This window comes from Hyperoodon ampullatus, assembly GCF_949752795.1.
Source record: "Hyperoodon ampullatus genome assembly, chromosome: 12".
Classification (NCBI taxonomy): Eukaryota; Metazoa; Chordata; class Mammalia; order Artiodactyla; family Ziphiidae; genus Hyperoodon; species Hyperoodon ampullatus.
The window spans coordinates 75,886,230-75,910,603 of NC_136925.1; the positions used below are offsets into that span (position 1 = coordinate 75,886,230).

The window sequence follows — 24,374 nt, forward strand, 5'->3', positions numbered from 1 at the left end:
GATACATTTTAAATGCAATGGACGGCATAAAAGTCAACTATGGCAAATCTTGCAGAAACATTTTTTAAATTTCTTTTGTTTTGCTTTGTTTATCTACGCATTTCACATAAAGCATAACTCTCATTTGGAACTAAATCATTCCATGGAAAATAATTTCTTTGTGGATAGAAATAGTTAAAAGAAATTATAGATATATATAATTATATACATATGGGTGTATACATACATCATACATATGTATGTATATATCTTTTAAAATCTTCCAAATATTCAATATCTTTTAACTATACATATGCCTACAATATAACTAAAATATATATAGAATTAGTTCTATTTTAGAATTAATTAATTTTAATTTAGAATTATTAATATATGGAATTAGCTCTATTACATATAATGCATGTTATATATTTACATTGTAAATATTATAATAATATATTTATATACAAATTATAGTATTTATATATTAGAGCTAAGCTCTATTATAGATAATACATATATTTATATTTTACATATTATAATACTTTATTTATATACAAATTACAGTATTTATGTATATATTAGAGCTTTTTTTTTTTTTTTTTTTTTTTTTGTGGTACGCGGGCCTCTCACTGTTGTGGCCTCTCCCGTTGCGGAGCACAGGCTCCAGACGCACAGGCTCAGCGGCACAGGCCCAGCCGCTCCACGGCATGTGGGATCCTCCCAAACCGGGGCACGAACCCGTGTCCCCTGCATTGGCAGGTGGATTCTCAACCACTGCGCCACCAGGGAAGCCCTATTAGAGCTAATTTTAACAGTTTGTAGGGAAGGAGTGTAAGCAACAGATGAACATTAACGCCTGTTCAGAGGTAGTGAATAAGGCAGGTAGAAACCTGCACAAGTTTTAGCTGCCTTCTTTTTAAACAGATGTAGATTAACCAGGGTGAGCCTGTTGTATAGGAAATTTGGCTAGCTCTCAATAAATCTGGCTTAAAATCCAGCAGAGATTTGCCAACGATTTCAGCATGGTTCCCATTAAAGACAAATCATCATCTGTCTTGATCTTGACCACAGTGGCCTAAATATTCTCCTCAGCTTGACTACTAAACTTTTGAGGGCTTCTATGAGCATTTATGTTAGAAAATTTACAAATCCACTGTCTGCCCCTTTGCGATGTAAATTTTTAAAAACCTCTGGCCAGCTTTACAACTCAGAAAATCTTTCTCAAGGACGGAGGAGCCATCCATTTGAAATGTAAGTCATTAAGTAAGACAGCATCCCTGACTCATAACAGAAATATGTGAGAAAGTACTTTTCCTTTGGGTAAAACTAATTAGCAAACCCAGCACAGAGTCAGCACTCAATAAATATTAAGTGTTTTATTATTAAATATTGTTATAAACTTACTATGTAGCTTATCTCTGACTATCCCAATGCTTGATGGTCAGTATCTGATTTTTTAAATGTTTTATTTTTTGATGCCTGGATAGATATTATGTATAAATTATAAATAAGGAAAATAAATCATAAATTTTAAATAACTTTCAGGCTAAAGAGTAATTCAGAAAAACTCCATCATTAAAGCATTGGAATTCAGTAGTAGTTTTCAGCATTGAACAAAGCAAACGAAGCTAAAAAAAGGAACATTTTTAACACTTCACCCTACAAATCATTTGCTCCACTTTGAATGAACAGTGTCTTAAGGTGGTTGCCTGTTTTATCTGAAGTAGCTTTATCTGTTTAATTTGTCTGTATAACACATTGCCTGGACCCATATGCTCAATTATTAAAACATTTGCATATTAATAAGAAGTTAAATTGCTGTCAAGTGTTTTTTTTTTAATGTTGCATCCCATTATAATTCAAGAGCTCTCTCTTATAAATAAATTCTTCAATCTTAAAAGAGTGCACTTTACCTTGTGTCGAGTACGAGCTGCTTGATGGTCCATTATGCTTATCTCAGAAGTCATCTGTAATTCACTGAGGAACAGCTTAATCCAGACAGAAAAGGAAAGCAGCAGTTCATCAAATTGCTGGTGTTCAGCGACCACAGACTGAAGAAAGTGAATCCTATGTACAGAAAGGTGTTGAAGTTAAAATGCCCCACAGCTGGACAGAATGATGATACGTTTTTTGGAATAAGCTTAACCAAGGGCAAAAGCAGTGTTGTCATACACGGACAGACCGGGACTCTTGATGTTTTCTACTTCTCAAACCCCGTTTCTCTCCCACTTTTCCTGACTCAGTTCATGTGACCACCATCCACCCAGATGGTCCTACGAGTCACCCTTCATTCCTCCATTTCTTTACCACCACATCTGCTCTACGTTGATCCCGTTAGCACCCCCATCACGGTACGTTCTGTGCTCTTCTCTCCGCTTCTACATTCTGGTCTAACTCTCTTCATCTGTCGCCTTGCCTCCAACTGCTGCCACACTGGTCTCCTTCCTGCCACCGTGGCCTCCCTTCAATCCACGTTGTAGGTAAAAGTCAGAAATGACCTTAATGTAATCAGAACATTCTCTGCCAAGCTTAGACACAGGGGTAATTTCCTGCTGCACATAGGAAGGCAAAATCTGATACAGCAAAGCCTCACACTGCCACTCATCTCTGTTTCCCCAATATCCCAGCTCACTACGGTCTTAGAGACTTTTGACTCCCTCTGCCTGTATCCTTTGCCCCCAAAGTACCATGAATCTGCTTCCTACACAGCATCTGGATATTAATAGATGTCACGTCCCCTGAGATGTGGCTTGGCCTCCCAATCTACGGTCCCTGACATATAACCCTATTTTGTTGTTTTCATATTACTGAACACCACTGGAAACAGTCTTGTTCATTCATTTGATTAATGATACATTTATCCTCTTCCTCACTGAATAAAAGATTGGACTCTACTTGCTTTGATTACTGCTATATCCTTAGTACCAAGAAAGGTGCCTGGGATATGGTCAGGGATCAATCACTGCTTGTGTAATAAATTAGATGGATAAACAATAGGTGATCTGAGGTCAGAGTCCAAAGCTGGCATTAAGAATAATACCTTAATCAAATATTAATATTTGTTACAATGGCTCCTATCCAGAGTTCAACTTTTTAAATAGACTTTCATGTTTTAATCCTTACAAAACCTTCTACACATTATCTTTACAAGCATATACTATATTTTTAATGCTTTTATACATTTGTATCATTTTAAAACCCTTTACTTTCCCTCTGGGAGACAGGCAGAAGGCAGATTCTCCTCTATTTTACAAAAAATTACTCATCTTTCAAGAGTTTGGCACGAAAACCTTTTGTCAGCCTTTCATGAACCCATTCAAATGTCCTTTCTTTTTGTTCCCATAATATCCTATGCTCACCTCTCATTGGATTTCTTGTTATTCCCATGCTGATCTCTAAAATAGTTGAAGTCAGGTTTTATTTATTTTTATGGTTTCAATTTCTGATATGGTGCCTTGTACTCAACAGGTACCCAATGAACATTTGCTAATTGAATAAATGAATGAATAGACAATGGAACAAATACAAGTTCCACAGAGGTAAAGAGCAGAACTCTGCTCACTGTTGCTAACCCCAGCACTCAGAAGAGTGCACTACTTATTGTAGAAACTCAGTAAATATTTGCTGAATAAATAAATTAAAAATTGACTAGAAAGGTTAAATGCCTTATTCAAGATTACATGGGCAATGAATACCAATTTAAGTCAAAAATTTGTTTTCTGGCATCTTAGAAAGGAATAACTGTCAATTGTTAATCATCTGGTCAATTAATATTTAATCCATTTTTGTCTCCTTTTAATATAATAATAATTTCCCTGCTCTCTACAAAGATCTATATAGGAATGAAATGGAAAAAAAAATACATATCCTCTTGAGAAATATCCTGTGAGGCAAAATTTTAATTACCTTTTTTCTCCTCTACATAAACAGCTTGGGCAGTAATAATACAAACCCGAGTAATCCTATGCTCTTCAATATTGTTCAGCTAATTTGATCATTTGCCCTGATTGCAAGACTAAAATTTTGAATTGAGGTTCATTAGAAATACTAACTATTAATCACTTTGATTTTTAAAATGACGAATGAAGTAGTTTTCTTCCCTTCTATAATTATGCCCTGAATAATTGGGTTAAATAAAAGTAACAAAGTTAGATTTTCTTAATTTATATGCTCACCATTTAAAAAAATGAACAATACTAGAAGCTTTTTTTTGAAACCAAACCTTTTGCTAATTATCTGAGGCAGATCTCTCCATCTCTCATCCAGATGCTCCAAATGTAGTTTCATCATTTTCACATCATCTTTGGAGGCCACTGAGAATAGGGATTCCTTTAGTTGCAATAGGTTGTTGTAGTTTGAGGTCTGGGATACAATTTCATTTTGCAGCCCCTGAGAAAAAACAGAATGGATTACAGATCTCATCCCAATAAGACTGACCAGGAAGGACCATGTGACACAGGTGGTTGCTATCCAAAGGCTTTGTGTTCTTGCAAAACGGAGGTCATTGAGACCAGGCTAAAAAGGGTTTTTATCCCTTGATTTAGAAAAGGATCCACTTAACCTCTAATGCAACATTAAAAATACTTCTGGGGCTTCCCTGGTGGCGCAGTGGTTGAGAGTCCGCCTGCCGATGCAGGGGACATGGGTTTGTGCCCTGGTCTGGGAGGATCCCACATGCCGCGGAGCGGCTGGGCCCATGAGCCATGGCCGCTGAGTCTGCGCGTCCGGAGCCTGTGTTCTGCAATGGGAGAGGCCACAACAGTGAGAGGCCCCCGTGCCGCCAAAAAAAAAAAAAAAAAAAATTGCTTCTGAAACCTGAATTAGTTTCCCAGTGCCTAGGTTATATTAAGTTAGGCAAATTTAGAAGCTGTAGAATTTCTTTCAGAATAAAGAAACTGAGTAGGTGAAAAGAATCAAAGAAAAACTGTTGCTGAAGAAAAACACGGCATATCTAACAATGACAGAGGTACAATTCTAGGTACTGGGAACACAGTGTGTCTCTCTGTTTAGGGACTACATTAGGCCAAACCAGGGAACTTAAAGGGTCTGCATTTTACTTTCTTGCAACAGAACTACTTATTTTTAAATCAGGCAATGAATCTCTTAGGTGATGTGAGTGGTGCATAAAAGCTGTGGTTCCTACCTAATAAGAGATAAAAGATAAGCACTATATAGATAGTTGTAGCATGGCACATAGTTGATGCTTGTCAAAATGTTTTCTTTCCCCTCCCTAGTGAGGCCACATGTGTGATACAAGCAAAATTGCTACAGGTATCAGAGGAAGGAGTACACAGCCTATGGACAACAGGAAAGACCTCAAAACAGAACCAGGACTTACGCTGAGCAGGATGAAGACACAGGCCAGGAGGTGGGAATGTACAAGGAATGTTCAGACCATGGTAGGGAGGCAGCTTGGCTGACACAGTGCCTGGATGGGGGCCAATCTTGGTCTTCTAATTTGTATAGCACTGTTTTCCACACAGAGACATGTAGGAATACAGATGTATTTTGTTTATTTATTTATTTACTGATTTACTTATTTATTTATGGCTGCTTTGAGTCTTTGTTGCTGCGTGTGAGCTTTCTCTAGTTGTGGCGAGCGGGGGCTACTCTTCGTTGCGGTGTGCGGGCTTCTCATCGCGATGGCTTCTCTTGTTGCAGAGCATGGGCTCTAGGTACAGTTGTGGCTCACGGGCTCTAGAGCACAGGCTCAGTAGTTGTGGCACACGGGCTTAGTTGCTCCGCGGCATGTGGGATCTTCCTGGACCAGGGCTCGAACCCGTCTCCCCTGCATTGGCAGGCGGATTCTTAACCACTGTGCCACCAGGGAAGTCCAGGAATACAGTTTTATATGGTCAGATATCTTTGTATCATATTTAAGAAAAGGAGCTATGACTTCCCTTCTTAGAACAGCTCACATTGCATTTATAAGAAGATAAACACTGGATTGTGGACTGAGGATTGCCCTTTATCCTCAGGCAGGACAGTCACTGGAGGTTTCTGAGCAGGGACTTTTTGGGAGATTAATGCAGAACATTGGTGCTTAATAAACTCGAAAGGCAGGAGAACCAAGAGTGTGAGAAACCCTCAAAGTCAAGGTAGGAGAACATCTGAAGATGGGGGAATAGGATCAGATGCTACAGACATGCTCTGATGGAGTTTTTAGAGAAGCAATTATGAAAACTAAAAGAACTAGTTTCCTCTTAAACATTTTGTAAAAGGTGATGGGAGAAAGTTGGGGTGTAAATCTGTTACTAAATATCTTTTGTGAAGCAATACTGCCTGTTGAATGTTCTGGCACAGATCGCATCGCCTAAAGCAAGTCATTAATCTCCAGAAATCAGTAACATTATCTGTAGTTTCAGTAATACTTAAAGATTATTTTAAGTATAAAAAGTTGGCTTCTTCAAGAATGTAATAAGCTAGTATTCTTTGTCTTTCTATCTTCTGCATTTGTGCTTATTCATTTTTTGCTGTCTTGCTTGAAAATAATCATTACTGTGACTTTTTTATTACCAAAAATTCATACAAATGAAAAAGTAGAAGGAATACAGCTATTACCCAACTTCAAAAATTATTCACTGATGGTCAACCTTGTTTCATCTATGTTTCTACCCATTTCTCCTTCAACTCCCCTGCCAGATAATTTGCATTAAAGTGCCAGACATTATGTTACAGGATTTTCTAATACATCATGGAAACTGATCATCACAAAGTTCACCATGACTTTGTCTTTCAGGTCAGGGCTGCTCTTCTTTGCAGGATCATGAAACGAAAACAAGAAGTTAAGTTGCAGAAAAGATTTCGTACTTGAGTTTGTTTTACGATGCAACCATAACAAAGAGCATTTCATTTTCCTCTCACTTCCTTGAACTTGCCTGTACTAATTGAAGTTCATTCTCCACCTTGACTCTGTCTGCAGAAATGTTGGCTTCTGGGGAACTGGCTATAGCTTCACATCGTTCTAACCAAGTCAAAAAGGTAGACAGTTCTTTCTCTAGCCTACACAAAGCAGAGATAAGAAACAAATTCATGCAAAATTATCACACTTGAAAACTTTTCTGAAGTTGAGGGGTTCAACAGTAACCATTATAAATACCACAGTGTTTGTTGTATTTTTCTAGACGTGAAGGTGAAAAAAACCACTCCTTTCATGTTTGTGTATGAACTTGCACATGTGTTTAGATGTGTGCAATGTGTAAAGATACTCATACATCCCCTCCACAATCAGGGATCTTCATCTTATAATGAAGATCAATGTCTTCCCATGGTAGGCACATGAGTTGATGAGTTTTACATGTGGGATGATCATTTCCCATCACTTAAAGCCCAGAATTTCCTATTTAGGAGTAGCTATTGAAACCCTGGCTGCCAACTGGAGAAGGAAGGCTGCTCACCTCTGCCAGTGGGCCAGCAGCTTCTCGAGCACAGTCTGTCTCTCCTTAGTCTGACTCAGCAAACGCTCATAGCTCTGCTTCAGGGCTGCAGCCTCCTGGATGGAGGAGTCTCTGTGAGACACCTTGTGGGCACTGGCTGACAGGGCAGCCACCGTGCTGGTCAGTGATTCCAGGGCCTGACAGAGATCCTGATGTGAGAGCAAAAGAGTTCCATGAATGCACAGCATCAAGAAAGGAGACCTAAGTTTTTCTTTGAGACCCTTTATCACCAAACGTTTTCCCAAAGGCATAATAAACAACAATGGTACTAAAAAATGTCTCTGCCCATGATTTTCAGCAAAACAAAATCTCTGCCCATGATTTTCAGCAAGACATAGTGAAAGTGACAAGCAAGTTACTTCATGAATGCAGAAGTCAAAGGTGAGAATGGAGAGGCCATTCCCCAAATAAGAATTTGTTGCTGTTTATCTGAATAATTACAACTTTCCCTTAAGGATTTAGATAATTGGTGAAAATTGTCATTCATGTTATACCAAATGTATTAAAAAAAAAACCCTACTCCTAATTTATAAGAGCTACATGCAACATGCTGTAATTTTATTAAAAAAATATATGGGAAGTTATGGCTGACATAGTTGCCATCAGGAATCCATGATAAGAACAATTAGGAAAACTGAGAATGTGGCAGGCACTGTGTTATGTACATTACATATATTATCTCATTTAATCTTCATAAGAACCGGAAGAGGTATGTTCTTTCATTTGCCCCCATTTTACAGATCAGAAAATCAAGATAGAGAAAAATAACTTGCTTTAGGAAATCCAAATATTAGAAACATACAATATTATCCTCTCTGGTACTCAATTGTTAACTTAGTTGTCTATTAAAATAATTCTATCAAATCTAATTGTCCTACTTTTCCTCATTTGGGGGTTATTCTTTTAAAAATTACATAAGTAACACAATAATGCATTCTTATGATAAATATTCAAACAATATAAATTCCACTTCCTCTTCCACTTGTGCTTTTGTCAACTGTTTGCTATTACTGTGGCCCCTTTCTCTGTATTTGTGTATGCATGCACACATAATAGGGATTATATATATATATTTTTTTCTGGTTTATTAATTAACACACTCCTTTTGAGTATTTCTTTGTGCATGATTCTCTTGCTTTGCTGCTTCCTCTGAATTCTGCCAGAGGCATCTATTGCTTTGCAAAATATCTCACAGTGGTTACCAGTTCAGGGACCAGATCAAAAAAGCTAGTCATTGGGGAAAAGATCAGTGAGGACATAGTCTTTGCACATCTGAGTGTAGTGGGTTAGAGTCTGAAATCTGCTATGCAAATATATACATATTTTTCTTCACATTTAATTTTTTATAATGTTGGCAAGAGGTAACAGGGTTTATTAAAGCTATAATCTGAAAAAGTTATATGTTCTAATTATGAGAGAGAAATATATCTTAAATGACTATTCTTTAAAATACATTTTTAATGAAAACTTATTTGTACAGTTATATTTCTTGTGTTATATGAAGTGAATATGTTTGATCTATATTATTCCTCAAGTAACATACATTTTTTTTCAATTTTAACTCTAATAAAAATATTTACTGTTTTCCTTTCAAGCAGGAATTATCACATTTCTGAGTAGATAAATAAGAAGAAACGTTGAAACATGCTCTTACCATATGTTCTTGGAGAACTTTGTATGTTTCTGTAGCTGAAGAACATATTTTAATTGGATCAGCAAGTTTATCTTCAAATTCAGACACCGTCTGCTGGATCTAAAACATTGGTAACATATAAAAATGATGATGGGGAAAACATACATCAAGGTAGAGAAGGTTATTGGGGAAACAGCATTCCCATCTTTTTTGGAAAATGTTCAGTGTGATGATAAAATATATTTTTTTAAAAACCCCAAATCAATGTGTTCCACTCTTTGAAAGGAATATAATTAAGACTTAATACCTATCTGAACACAATATATAATGGCATTTTTATATTCTCTGAAAAAAGGTTACATATAAATTACAAACACAATCATCACTGACAACTCGGTAAATAATTGGCATATTGTGTCTTTTCCTTATTCCATTATTTCTGGACAATTTATAAAATGCAATGTGAAATAGGTAACTTGAGCATACAAGGACCAATTGTTACCTTTTTAAGATTCTCTTCAAACTTTTGCTGCTGAGATAAATGTCCCAAGATTGTTCCTTCCAGACTCTGTGCTTGTTCTCGGAGTTCTTCCCAGTATCTTATTACCTGTGTTAACTTGGCTTTGATTCGAGCAGATTCTCCAGTGGTAATAAATTGAGCAAAAGACTGAGCTGCTTCTTCTAGTCCTGTAATGCTGCTCATCTTACTTTCTATTTCCTGAATCATGACCTAATATTTAAAACAAGAAAAATGACAATGGAGGCTGAGCAAGCCTGCCTTCCTGAAATGATATAATCATCTGCAGAGAGAGAAAATCAGCAGAATTTTTCCTTAACTGACATTTCAACATGCTTGCATCATTAGAAAGCAGCTAGCTACAAACAAACACCACGCGTTTCCTGACCTCGTTTGGGGAGGACAGGTATGCAGACAATGTCTGAAAAATACAAACTGGTGGTGGGCATGCTCGCTGGATGGAGAATAAGGAGAAAAGGCCACCCCTACTCACAGTGAAGCAAGAACATGTCCCTGGAACTCTTACAGTCTCTCTTAAGGTACAGAGAATTCTCTGCTTATCTGTGAATCAAGAGTTTTGACCAACTGGTCTGGGAAGTAGTATGTTCCCAAACTCATAGGAATGCTAATATTGGCATTCATTTAATTTTCCTAAAATGAAGCTGAGTATTTCATTTTTACCAAACTAAAAGCTTTTCTGACTCTGCTCCTACCTAAACCCAGTCTTTTCATATTTATCACCTATACTTTATGCCAATGGTTTCCAAATTTGGAATACATTAGGGTCACCTGGCTGCAACCTCAGAGAGTCAGACTCACTAGGTCTCAGGCAGGGCCCACTTCACAGCTCTGACAACTTTCCAGGTGATGCACTGCTGCTGACCCAGAAAATCCACTTGGGGAACCACTGCTTTATTCACTAGCTGCAGACTCTACAGTAAGGAGCCTACAGATTATGATTTCCATTTGGGGCAGGAGGACATTTTACCTATTAGCCAACACAAGAAGAGTACTGAAAGTGGGCACATGCACGTGCATGTGCATGTGTTGGGGGGGGCCTCTTATAAACAGAGGTTTATTTATTTATAAGAGAAGAAAAACTATCTCTGAGAAAAAGAGCCAAATCATTCAATTAAAATAAAGCCAAAAATTCAGACAAGTCTCAGTTTCAAATAATTTAAATAGAAAATACTGTTACCCTAGAAAAAATAAATGTGTGACTTCTGTCTAGATGAGACAACAGAGTCAGAAATAACTTCTGTTTAGATAAGACTCTTGGAAATAGCTGGCATCAGATTAGTGCCAGGTACACATCAGTTGTTTTTATTTTTCATATTCATGACTATAGTGGTATTTCTGATAGATATTTGTTGTTTGAGCATTAATACAATCTTTCTTTGTTTTGCTGTTTTTTAAGATGATTTTTTTGGAAAAATTACTCATAAATACAACAAATGTATTTTGAGTTTTTTATGTGCTAATAGTTGTTCTAGGTGCTTCCAACACCTCAGTGAAACCATCTTAGTTAAGATGAAAGTTCTTAGTTCTTAGAGTAATATATGGCATTAACAAATTCATAGATGCAAACTATATAATTATATTGTTGGATTGTGGCAGAAGAAATTTCCAATCCATGAACAGAAGATGGAAGATGAACCCAGTGTATGTTCTTATCATTTGTGAGTTATCAATTAGGAATAAGAAATTAGTCAATTTGGAATAGCATGTAATAAAGAACAAAAATGGGCTTATAGGTAAATATCTTCACAACAACACTCAAATGCTTCATTAATTTTAATCCTAAGAGTTTGAAGTGAAAATACTATGACAAGTATTAACATATTTTGAATATTTCCTATAATGTAGTCTTCTCTTTGGAAATAGAAAGTGAACCTATGAGCCCCAACTCCACAGTACAGTGTATTCAACTCTATCTTTGCTTATTTCTAGCAAATATATTTTTCCCGATACTCATATTCATTTTTAGATAGTTTTCAAAGTGCCATATTGGAATATTAAAATGTATTTCAGCCTGATGGCATGGAAATCCACAACTGAATGTTTATATACTTAAAAATAAAATACTTAATCATTTTGTTTCTTAAAAGCAATGTGATGACATTTGATCACTGACGTATTTCAGAAGTTCTGGAATTAAGGTTTAAGAAAATAGAAAAATGAATTAGAGAAAGGATAAACAAGTTAAATTGTGTACGTCAAAAATTTTTGAAGGAAGAATGTTGAGACAAAACTATTTAAATGCGCTATTCTTTGTTTTCTTAGAATTAAATGGCAACTTTTAAAAACAGTTTTAAAGATTAAACATATTTCATTCTTTAATGGCTGGGCATCTGTTTTGCCTAGTATATCACACAAGACATAAGCTAGACTGCATACACCAGACTCCATGTATCCTTGACTGCAGAAGATGTGTGATAAGCAATCTGCACGGCTTGTAATCTTAGCTAAACAATATTGCATCCTCCCACTGTGCACATGGCAATGCCTTGTTCTGAGTCATAATGTGAAACATTCCCTCACCTTGGTATTTATTTTACTATATTTAGTCAAATGAAATGGCAAAGGGTTTTCCCACTCCAAAAAAATGAGCTGAGTTAGAAAAAGAAGCGGTTGAATTGTGAAAATGTGTTGTGTAAAAATAGCATAACAGAAAGAGAAATGAACATTCAGAATTCATTTCTTTCAGCCCATTTTTTTCCTTAAGCTACTTGAATGAAATGGACGATGATAGTCTATGTACTTGGTTATTTTAGAACTGGAGGATAACATATCAGAGCATCTCAGTCCATGCCCCCAAGGGCATCATAAATGCCAGCAATTAGATCGATGGAATCTGATTACTTCACCTGAAGAAAGTAATTTCTTGAAACCCTCCTTGTGGTTGGTGAGGGTAAATGCCACCAACACTTGAGCTAGACATTTAGAATAGTTCTTAAAAATAAGGTTGTAGATGACGAACACATTTCATGGCGTACAAATCCATCAACAGGGCACTCTAATGGGGTTAATTCAAAATCAAGGAAAAGAATAATGTAACCATAAAAACATTTTAATGATATTGCACACAATAATGACTTTGAATGCATAAGTCAGACAATATTAATACATAATTCCATCTATTAAGTGTTGCCCAGTATCAATCAAGACCTTTTAGCTCAGCATTTTGTGTGAATTTAATTTTAATAGAGTCACATAGCAATGATAGATTTGTTCTGGGGACAAATAGCATTTGATGAAATGTAAGAAAGGCGCTCTTAAAATCTAGACATGGGGCTTCCCTGGTGGCGCAGTAGTTGAGAGTCCACCTGCCGATGCAGGGGACACGGGTTCATGCCCTGGTCCGGGAAGATCCCACATGCCATTGAGCGGCTGGGCCCGTGAGCCATGGCTGCTGAGCCTGCGCGTCCGGAGCCTGTGCTCCACAATGGGAGAGGCCACAACAGTGAGAGGCCCGCATACTGAAAAAAAAAAAAAAAAAAGTCTAGACATGGATTATAAATGTAACTTGTGAGCAGGTCACCTTAATTTGGTTGATTTGTGTGTCCATGGCAGATGACGAAGTTTCCAAGTCACTGAGTTCTTTTTCTTTCTCAGTTATCCAGACGGACAGGGTCTCAAAATTAGTGCCAAAATGATTCCACTTGTTTTTCACCATTTCCATGGTTTTAATACTAAAATTAACCAAATTAAGTAAATAAAATGCAGTATCTTAATAGAGAAAAACAATACATTTTCCTTTAAATCACCAGGTGAAAAGATAGTGAAGACATTTGTGACCACATCAAAGCTGAAACTATTAGAACAGGGGAAAAAAATGCAGATTTGATCTGAGTTAGTCAGTCCTCAAGTATTCCTGTCTACTCTGAGAATGAGGTAGCACTAAGCTATGTTATGGATGGAACTGTGCTTTGAACAAAATATTGCTGGGTCCAAAGGGTTTGAATCCAGGCATAACCTTGTTAAACTGTGCACGTGAACAGTAGTTGCCAGAACTTATTTTAGTAAACTTCTCACCTAGATTCCAGTGCACACAGTTTTTTTTAACAGTCCTACTTTTCAGCATGGCCCTTTTGCTCTTAGAGGAGAGATACTGCAGTGATGCTTTATACTCAGAGATCTTTATAAATTACATCTTTATGAATCAAGATAAAGCCTGTAATCTGAATCCCATGCTGTCGCGCAGGAACTGTTTCTGTTATTAGAGTGGAGACTGCAATCTATTATCTATAACAATTTCAGCTATTCTTAGATGTCTGTATGACCTTGATTCTAAAAGACTTTATAAATTCTTGTACATGAGCACCCTAACTGCTTTTAGACAACTTGGGCTTTATTTGTAATAAATCTAGTGAATAAAATTTCAATTATAGGTTCCCAGTTTGTATTAGTTATGCACATATAACCATGTGATAGTTATGCATATACAACCAGGTGATTATGGCTTTCAGTTTAGAAAAAGACTGGGAAACTAAGAGTATATCATTGAACTGTTAAGTCCTTGGGTTAAAAAAAAAAAAAAAAAAGAAGGAATTTCCCTGTTTACTAAAAGGCACTTGAAGACATCAAGGAAAATACAATGGCATCACTGATTGTCAAATTCAATAATACTGCAGCCTCAAATGTATACCCTGGATGAGTCTATGCTCTCATCAGTACAGTTAATTCACGCTATATTATATTTCAATTTTTTAAATGAAATAAAGATTCAAGTGGATATTTCTAATGGAAGTAACTTCCTTTCTAATAAACTCTAAGTTTTACTATTTCTACCTTGATAGATAATATTTAAAGGTTTAAGTCACAATTTACTTTAAATAAATTATTTAATAAATTTTAAAGTTTAGACAAAGGTACAACATTAATTATAAGGTGTTAATAGTATTAAAAACAAATTTTACATTTTAAAACCCATCTAGAAATTATGTCCTATACCTTAAAAACAATACATGTTGGTGATTTGCCACTAAATAATCTTTAAAATAGAACCGTTCAGCCATATTATTTTGAGGAACATTGGTCATATGTTTATCCCCTCCAAATTTTTGTGTGTGTCTATCTTGTACATAACAGGATACCATAGGCCAAACTATTTTCTTTCTTTTTAGATACTTAAATACTAGATGTTTAAAAATAAAATATATTTTTGAAATTAATTTTTGGAAATAGTGTACAATCAGTGACAATTTGAATATTGAGGCACTGTAAGCAAGCTCTGTGAGCTTCTTGGAGTTGAAGATGCTTGGTCTATGCCATATGTATTTAGGCCTATAATCTACACAACCGAAAATCTACCCTTCCCTCTAACTGGCGACAGCAGAATAATACAGTAAAAAAATTATCTTAAATATTGGTTATTTTTTTAGATTCCCTTCTCCAGTGTACAAAGGCCACTTAAATTTTATAGATATGGCTTTCTCATGAACAGAATCAGTTTACGATGCAAAACCCACATCACTTATATTTTTCTGCTCTGTTACAGATGTTGGATTCTCTATTGGTGATATTTTCTTTTGAATTGTAAGTTGCTTCCTCAAAACATGCTGAAATACACAGACACTTGGAGATTTTAAAAGAATGTTTTGAATACAATATACAGGAAAGAGTGTATGAAACTTTATCTCAGAGAAGAAAGTTTAGGACTTGTCAAGCACATACTCTTCTTCAAGTGTGTCTTCTAATTTTTTGACTTGCTCTTTGATTGACTTGGCCTGCCGCTGAAGCAGCTGCTTATTCTTGGGCCCAAGTGGGATCTCTGAAGCTTCCTTCACAAGATTCTCAGCCTGGACTGCAATACCTTCTGTTCGTTTAGAAAACTCCTAAAAAAGATATTATAATTGTTAGAACAGCATCTTCTATTAAACTCTGCCCTCAAATAAACTGCACATACTGCCGTCTCCCCCAGAATACATGGATAGATAAATAGATAGACTCAAACATATAAGAATATTGGCATATAATATTCTTAGCAATAAAACAGACATTTTTTCATTATGGCCAAAATAGACACTTTGTTGAATTATTTTCATTTTACATAAGTGAAACCACAACCAGACCTTCATAGTTGGAGAACTACTTTCATAGTTATCCAACAATTCTCAAGAAAATGTGTACTCCATTGTCTCCCGGTTTGGGTTTTTTGTTTAGAATTCTGAGCCACATTATAGTAATTAACTTGTCTACACATATGTTAGTTTATTACAGGCTAGTTGGGCAATGATCATTAGTGATTTTTTTTTCAGTCATAAAGATAACAGATTTCTAGGCCAGTGAATATAAATACTTGTTTATTTAATTGAAGGATATCTTAGTCAACACAGAGTATCACTGATCTTTAAAAAAAACATTTTGTTAACTAATTCTCTGAAAAGAGCTATAAACTGATCTTAATACTGTTAAATCTTGTTTACTATATATCCATATACTACACGAGGGAAAGAAGATAAGTTTTGAACTACTCAGACCTGGACTAGGGTTCTGGATTTGCTAATTACTAGTTGTTCGTCTTTGGCAAATTACTTTTCAGGCTCTTTCACATAAAACGCAGATAGTAACACTTTTCTCAAAAGATTACTGTTAACATTTCATTAGCAATTTCATTGTTAAGTGCCCAGCACTCTGGCATACCTATTATCACTTTTTTTTTTACTACCTTCACATAAAATTGAGGATAAAATGGTTTATAAATTTCACACACTGATTTTCAATAATAGTGAATCACCTTAATTCAAAAATTAATTTCATATATTTGAGGCACTTGGTAAATTTTAGTTATCTCAACTTTGTCAGGTAAATATATTGAATACTGAATTAGAAAAGGTAAACCCAGAGACAATCCTGAGTGGAAAAAAAGTAACTTAGGGTCTCATTTCTTCTCCTGGATTATATCAGAGGAGCTTCAAATTTTGATCATAAACTGCTCTCTCCTAAATAAGTAATGTAAATAATTTTTAAAAGTCAGACTCCTGATAGACACCTTTTCCTACAGAGCATCTCTCAAAATCATTACATAACGCCATATAAGATAGTTACTACATAATACTATTTCATCTTCACATTTGAAAGATTTAACGTCCTCATAGAAAGATCAACATTACTTCAGAGAAGTACCCTGCAATTTGAAAGAATAAAAATGAGTAAGTACATCTTCCTTATGGTAGAGAGATTTATAATATCCTAAAATACAGTATGTACTAATGTCACAACATTAAATTCTGTGGTTAGAAGCATCTACTATCACTATATGTGAACTTACTGCCATTGTAGATTCAATTGTGAAATCTGTGAATCACCACAGAACCCCATGAATAAAATAAGAAGCATAAAAGTGTTTTTTCCCCCTAGTGTTTCCCTGAACCCAGGAAAACACATGGAGAAAGCAGAGTTATGTTTGAAATGCTTATATACATTCAATCTAAGAGCCTTTTGTGGGAGCTACGTATGGGGAAATCACAATGCAGAGGAATCCGAAGAACAGAATGACGTTGATAAAAACCAAATTAAACAAAACTAGAATAATGTTGTAAGGCTTTATCTCTATGGCCTAAGAAGACATATGAGTGGCAGCAGGGTGCAGCAGGAAAGAATGGACTCTGGCATCAGATAGGTCTAGAGTTGAAACTTGGCTCTGACCTTCACACACAAACTAGCTGTGGGACCTTGAGTCACACCACTCATTGAATTTTCATCTCATCAGTAAAGCCATCCTGTGAACATTAAACATGATTTTGCTATAAACACACACTGGCAGTCAGAAAGCCCTCAAGTTCCTCAGCACAACCACTCAAGGGTTACAGCAGACGTGAAGGCTATTAACAATGTCAAGTAAGCAGAGAAACAGAGAACAATTATTCCAGATGACATATGCTTGTGCAGCAGTGTATATCAACAATTAGTAAAGTAACTCAGTTTTTTAATGAAAATATAATATGGTGGGCTCCCCTGGTGGCTGCAGTGGTTGAGAGTCCACCTGCTGATGCAGGGGACACGGGTTCATGCCCAGGTCTGGGAAGATCCCACATGCTGCGGAGCGGCTGGGCCCGTGAGCCATGGCCGCTGAGCCTGCGCGTCCGGAGCCTGTGCTCCGCAATGGGAGGGGCCACAACAGTGAGAGGCCCGCGTACCACACACAAAAAAAAAGAAAATATAATATGGTGGCTGAGGTTATGAGCTCTAGACTCAGACCTCTTGGGTTTGCATCCCAACCTCACCAGTTAGTAATCCTGAGATCTTGGATAAATTCAGTAACAACTTTGTACCTTATATTTCCTCATTTATACCACATGATTAATAATGGTACCTATCTCTAAGGATTATTTTGGTGATTAAAGAAGATGATAAACATCAAATGTTTAGATCAGCAAATAGTGTATGTTCAATCATTGTTAGCTCACATCATTAAATCAATCCCAAAGTCTGCAAGGTTATTTATTGGCTGAGGAGAATTTTAAAAATAAGACAAAAAGATCACATTTGTTTCATCTATAGCTGGCAAACCAATTCAAAGGAATTAGAGCCGCAGGGTATCAGAAACTCTGGATGGAACCCAGGAGGAACACCCATGTGATAATACACCAATATATGTGTTTGTATTTATAAAAGACACCTGATATATATTAATATGTAAAATAATTAAAATTAAAAATAAAAAATAATTTTCTATTTAAATGGCTGATGAAAATCATACGGAATTGAAAGATTCTGTGGCCTTATAAAACTTCAAACTCCTCAGTGAGTTAATAACAGGAGAAATAGTGACAAATTTACAGTACAAGAGACACAGAAGCCTTTTACTGGTGAGAAAATAGAAGCACAAGGGTTTCCTTGCTAAAGGTTATGAAAGGATGGATGTAAGAGTGTTCTTTCTTATACATTGACAAACACATTTCTACACTAATTCAGTCTTTTTATAAACCCAAAACACATGCAATAGGAACCAAAGGGGCCTGTACAACTACTCTAAATGATTCACACAAATTTACTGGTCTGCTCTGAGTGTCCAAGGTGTTTGAGCTTACAGGGTTGAGCTTACCAAGCACATCTACTAAATATTATCTCTTGGATGTCCCACTGGACATCAAAGTCAATATGTTCAAAACGCAGTTGTTCACCTTCCCCCACTAACAGCTACTCCCATTTCTTGTCTCGCTCCCATTGTCTCCGTCAGGCTCAGAACCTTGGGTATCATGCTTTTTTCCTTCACTTTGTCTCTTTTACATCTGTCCCAATATCTCTATTGCCATCCCCATTACCCTAATTCATGTACGCATGCAATAACTTTACAACTAGAACCCATGACTCCAGACTTCTATGCTTTCAATGTTCTACACCTGCTTAAAAAACTCATCTCCCTAAAGGACAGCTCTGCTCATGTGACTCTCCTTCTTACAAACCTCTAATGGTTCCACGTAGCCTAGAGAGTAACGCTTTAGGCCTTCAAGAGTCTTTGTGATGTGGCCCAACTTTCCTTTACAACTTCACTCCCCTTTTCTGCTTTATAGCAGAGAATCCCCATTTCTCACACTTTTATACTTCATGGCGTTTCCCATTACAGGAATGCTGGTTTTCTGCCCCAAACTCTGCTTTTCTATGTCTTACCTGCCCTTCAAGTTTCAGTTCAAAATATCACTGACTTCAGAAAGATGTTTTAGAAATTTATCCATTAGGAAACTATTTCCCACTTTAATGAAAACATCTTGATGTTTCAATCTTATTTATATTTTCATTCCCCAGAGCAACTTGACCAATGTGTTGAAGAGTGAATCATAAGTAAACAATAAAAATTGATTAAATAATTATAATAAATAATGAAATGAAACACAGTTTTTCTTGGGAATAATGGGTACCAAGGGACTACGTGGTCTTGCCAATATACCTTTGTCTGTTCCAATTCTGAAGATAAGCTTTCCAAACTGCTGAAACTCAAGAAGCGCTCGTGGCTGGAACCTGTTTGAAAAAGGTATCTGACCACTGTCTCTTTGTTTGTTTCAAATCTCTCCCATTTTCTTAATGTGACCTAAATTAGAAAAAATAAATAACATATGATGTTATGAATTACCAGAATGTATCACAAAATATTGTCACATTTACATTCATTTGTCAGGCTATTAACTTCCAGTTAACTCTCAGTTCAAATGTCAAACAATTACACAGAATAAAAATGATTTTAATGTCTTCTATAAGAATTCCCCTTTTGAGTCTCAATTCATCTACCAAAAGAGGATGTATGGCCTAAGAGTCTGAGTTTTTTTTATCTGCTATAAAGTCCTATGAATCTTAGGATATTACTTAACTGTAGATAAGGGACAAAAGAAAGAAACCCTCCCAATGTCTCTCAAAAAAAAAAAGAAAGGATGAAAGAGAGAGAGAGAAGGAAGTGCAGGAGGCGGTGAGCAGGGGGGAAAAAATATCCAAGAACTTTTTAAAGTTAATGTGTTAAGGACACAATAAACCATAAAGGTGTGACTGCTGGACTGTCCAGAAAAGTGAAATAATCCAACATAAATTTCTGGATTCAGACAAGTGTGGATTAAAATCCTGGGTTTACAATTGATCACTGCTCTGTGATTTCAGGGAAAATCCTCTAACTCTTTGTTTTTAAGCATCCACACTTGGAAAATGTGCTAATTACAGTACCTATCTCACAAGGCTGATGCTGTGATTAAAAGAGATAACTCGTGTAAGTGTTTAATGGAATGCGGGCGCCTCAGAGGTGGGAACAATAAACCTTTGCTCCCGCTAGTAGGAGATGTGTAACCTGTGACCCGGAAGTTAATATAGCCCATGACATAACTTCCAGTCTCCTACCTGGATGCGGCGCTCCTGCTTCTCCCGGTTGTGCTCCATGTTGTCCAGGGTGCTCTCTAGCTTCTGCAGCTCCTCTGGGACTCGTCCAGGCAGCCCACCTTCTCCCTGCCGAGCCTGTGCGATCTGCTGCTGCACGTCCCTCTTCTTTGCATTGATCCTCTTTGTCTTTTGCTGGAAGCATTTGTTCAACAGGTGGATAGAAATGTTAACTCTCTAAGCACCCAGGCAGGGACATAAACACCCACACTTTAATAGTTACGGAAAGGTACAATCTCCCGCAGCAGGGGGCCAAACTGCATTTTAAACTTAGGATGAGTAATTAAGATGGTAATGAAGGCTCTATAGTAATCAAAGATGGGCATTATTTATAAATATTTTATGGTTTTTAATGGGAAACAGCATAATTAATTTGGCCAGAGTGTTTTAATTGTGTGCTAATTTAGATAACATTTAATATTTCGTGCAATACTATAGATGGAATTTGGCAGAACTATTCATTTGACATAATTCTCCTTAAAGAACTATATTCTGCCTAAAAACACAAAGTCCCAACTCCAATTTTTTAAAATTATCCATGCTGTAAAAATGCTAATATGAAGAGATTTAATTCCAGGCTATATTCAGAATGATTAATAGTCTGAGATATTTGGGGAAAGTTATGTTTTAAAGTAAACTTTTTATTGAAGTATAATGTACAAACAGAATGGTACACAAATCTCAAAATACAGCCTATGAATTTTCACAAAGTAAACACACCCATATAGCCAAGCACCTGGTCCAAGAAATGTGAAGAGTTTTTAAATATTAATGTCAATATCTATAATCTCATATTTCTCTGATTTAAAGTAAACTAAAATCCAAACAAACTTTTACAGTGATTGAGAACAATATAACACTAAGCGTTATTTTCTTTTGGACTCACAGCCTTTCTATAATTATTAAGTAAATCTATAAAGCCTAAAGGCTGCTCTTTTACATATACTTTTTTTTTTTGTGGTACGCGGGCTTCTCACCGCTGAGGCCTCTCCCTTTGTGGAGCACAGGCTCCGGACGCGCCAGCTCAGCGGCCATGGCTCACGGGCCCAGCCGCTCCGCGGCATGTGGGATCTTCCCGGACCAGGGCACGAACCCGCGTCCCCTGCCTCGACAGGCGGACTCCCAACCACTGCGCCACCAGGGAAGCCCCCTACATATACTTTTAATGCAACTTCCATTTTGATATATTATTACATATAAAATTAGCTAACATTTTCTTATATATTAAGTTAGCTAAAATTCTGTCATTAGATTAATTTGAAAGTCATACTTCCACTTATGTTGAGTTTGACAAGTAAAGCTGATTAAAATTGTTAATTATCAATATATGTACCAGAATTTCTTTAGTTCCGGTTCTAATCCTTTGTAGGAGCACACTCTTCAGAAAAGACTGGTACTTCATGTTAATTTATAATTTCCCAAACCAGGGTGTATTCAAACTTGTAAATTGAAGAGCAAAGATTGCAACATAATAAAAGAATAGCAATCTCAAATATGAAGTAGTTTGTTTATGCTTTCTTTCTCTGTTATGAAAAGGACCATTTAGCAATTTAACAAAGGACAATTTTATGAAGGTTTTCATAGCAAAATCAACTTTTCTTCCACAATATTCCTCAAACTTTTTGGTACCATCAAATCGCTCTGGCTGAGAATTTATCTTGCAAGATGTTCTAAAATATTTAATGTTTAATAGAACGAACAGAAGTGCCAAGTTTTTTTTAACTATTCATCTGAGTTGCCTCCCAAGCTCCCCATCTTCCCCCCTCCAGTCAGTGGATAGACTTACTCTCCATCTCTCTGGCTCTCAGTAACTAAACAACTTTGCATAAATGCACTGAAGTAAACAGGCATTCTACCTGGTGATGAAAGAGTAGTTGCTGGGCTTCAAACAAATTTTCAGTGTCCAAGATCTTCTCAGCTTCTTCCTGGACTTCCTTAGAGCCAGTCATTAACTCTTCAAGGGAACTTTTGACTATTTCTTTGTACTGGACACAGTCTCCAAAGTTGCTTAACATCTTTTCAACCTAGATTTTCATGAAAAATCAATAGATCAAACTGTTAGATTAGGGACATCTAATTTTTCTATAGAGAATTTCAGATCTTTCAGAATCAGGGAACTTTGTCATCCAAGTGATCATTTTTCCATGCTAGTTTATAAATGATTTCAAGAAATCCTGATAACTATTTATTATACTTTACATTCTTACATTATCTTCCCATGTACAAACTCATCAGATTCGTAAGACAACCTGGTCAGTAAAAGTATTCTTTCAAGGGTAGACGTGGCCCTACTAGAAATGGAGTAGATGGGTTTGTATAATCTACAAAGGACTATAAACATTGAAATGTATATCAAGTTTAAAATGAGTAGATCTTGCCTGAAAGAGACTTTACTGGCCTGCTGACTCAACATGAATATTTTATTATTACTAGCTATCAGTTATTTACTCTGTTCCAGGCACTGTACTAAGTGCTTTACATACATCATTGCATTCAATTCTTGACATCACCTTTTGGGGTAAGTATTTTTATCCCTGTTTTACAAGTACATAAATCAAGGTCCAGAGATGTTAAATGACAAGCTCATGGTTACGTAGGAAATGGGGTATCAGAGTTAAGCTCTAGAACTGGGCTCGTTTGACTCTCAAGCCTGGGTTGTTAACCTTAAACTGACCATGAAAGAATGCTTTTAGTAAGAGTCAAAGTGTGGATCTATAAGCTTCGTACTTTAAATATAGATAGTTAACCTGAACTAACATCCAATAACGTCACAGACCATAAAGCAAACATCCTGCTCATCTTCCCCACCAATCTTCATATACATAAGTATCTGAGCTATTCTGTTTAAACTACACATTCTTTATAAAATTACTTGTTAAACTGCAACCCAAAGGAACCTTCCAGATTCTTCACCCCGAGCTGTCCATTTAGAGGATGAGTAAATGCTTTACCTCTGACAACAAAGTCCCAAGAGCCTTGAAGGAACTAGATAATTTTGCCAGCTCATCTCCTTGCTTTTGGGCTTCATTCTCAGAAGAAACTTCAATCAAAACTTTAAGCCTGGATTTCAGCCAGCTGAGAGTCTCGCCTTTTTTGGTAACACCATTTCTGATCTCCTGGAATGAAAGAACACCTTTGATGAACAAAATACAACTGTGAATCATAACTTTCCAGCAAGAAAGTACTCAACCTAAGAAGGTTTGTAAGGTGGAGGTAGGAGAGCCAGGCATTCATTCACCAAGAGAATGCCTGCTTATTTCACTTTTTGTTCACATCTTTAACAAAGTCTACAAGTGGTAGAAAGAAATGTTTCCCCAACTCCAATACCCAATGTGTAAAATCAGTACTCTCTGTGCCAAAAAATTACCTCCATAATTAGATGTCTATATATTTCCTTGATCACAACAAAGATGCTTCTAAAAGTACTGTAGAAGAATACGTGAAATTGGGAATTATATACTTTGTCACCTTATTTTCTGTGAGCTGGAAGGAACGTAGTATTTTTTTGAAGAAAAAAAAAAAGAAAGAGTCCTTTTTTAAATTAGTGGATTTCTCTTGTTGAAGAATTTACTTGTTGAATATTATAATAGATGCCCTAAAGATTTATTTTAACTTCATTAACTCATATTTTATGCCTCATTTTGTTTAGTTTCTGGAAGTCAATACCCCAGACTGTAAGAAGCACAAACAGGAACTCAGCTGTAATCCAGGAAGGGAGAGTTGACTGGCCAAGACGATGCCAGAAAGACTCCGGACCACAGCCCTCGTAGGTCTAGGGACCAGGGCAATGGTGACTGGGGCAGCCTCTCCCTCCTACACCAGCTCTGGGTAGATGAGAGCTGTGGGCCTCCAAGTGCTACAAGAGGGTCTCACAGGGCAAAGGCATATGGAGGAAAATGGTTGGTTTTAGAAGCAAGTGATTTCTTCATTCTAAGATGTGAATTTT

General features: G+C 36.5%; 1 protein-coding gene across 4 annotated transcripts in view; it reads right to left on the reverse strand.

Moving 5' to 3' along the window:
• The window catches only part of SYNE1 (spectrin repeat containing nuclear envelope protein 1), a gene marked incomplete at both ends in the record, with an annotated part of 450,185 nt that overhangs the window by 271,346 nt on the left and 154,465 nt on the right, over positions 1 to 24,374 (reverse strand). For all 4 annotated transcript variants that reach the window (XM_079716491.1, XM_079716490.1, XM_079716492.1 and 1 more), the window contains 12 exons: positions 1,896 to 2,049; positions 4,205 to 4,371; positions 6,861 to 6,984; positions 7,380 to 7,567; positions 9,073 to 9,171; positions 9,554 to 9,781; positions 13,110 to 13,260; positions 15,245 to 15,405; positions 19,461 to 19,601; positions 20,393 to 20,563; positions 22,285 to 22,452; positions 23,380 to 23,544. In XM_079716491.1, the coding sequence (XP_079572617.1) occupies positions 1,896 to 2,049; positions 4,205 to 4,371; positions 6,861 to 6,984; positions 7,380 to 7,567; positions 9,073 to 9,171; positions 9,554 to 9,781; positions 13,110 to 13,260; positions 15,245 to 15,405; positions 19,461 to 19,601; positions 20,393 to 20,563; positions 22,285 to 22,452; positions 23,380 to 23,544 (1,917 nt within the window). The remainder of the gene's footprint in view (positions 1 to 1,895; positions 2,050 to 4,204; positions 4,372 to 6,860; positions 6,985 to 7,379; positions 7,568 to 9,072; positions 9,172 to 9,553; positions 9,782 to 13,109; positions 13,261 to 15,244; positions 15,406 to 19,460; positions 19,602 to 20,392; positions 20,564 to 22,284; positions 22,453 to 23,379; positions 23,545 to 24,374) is intronic.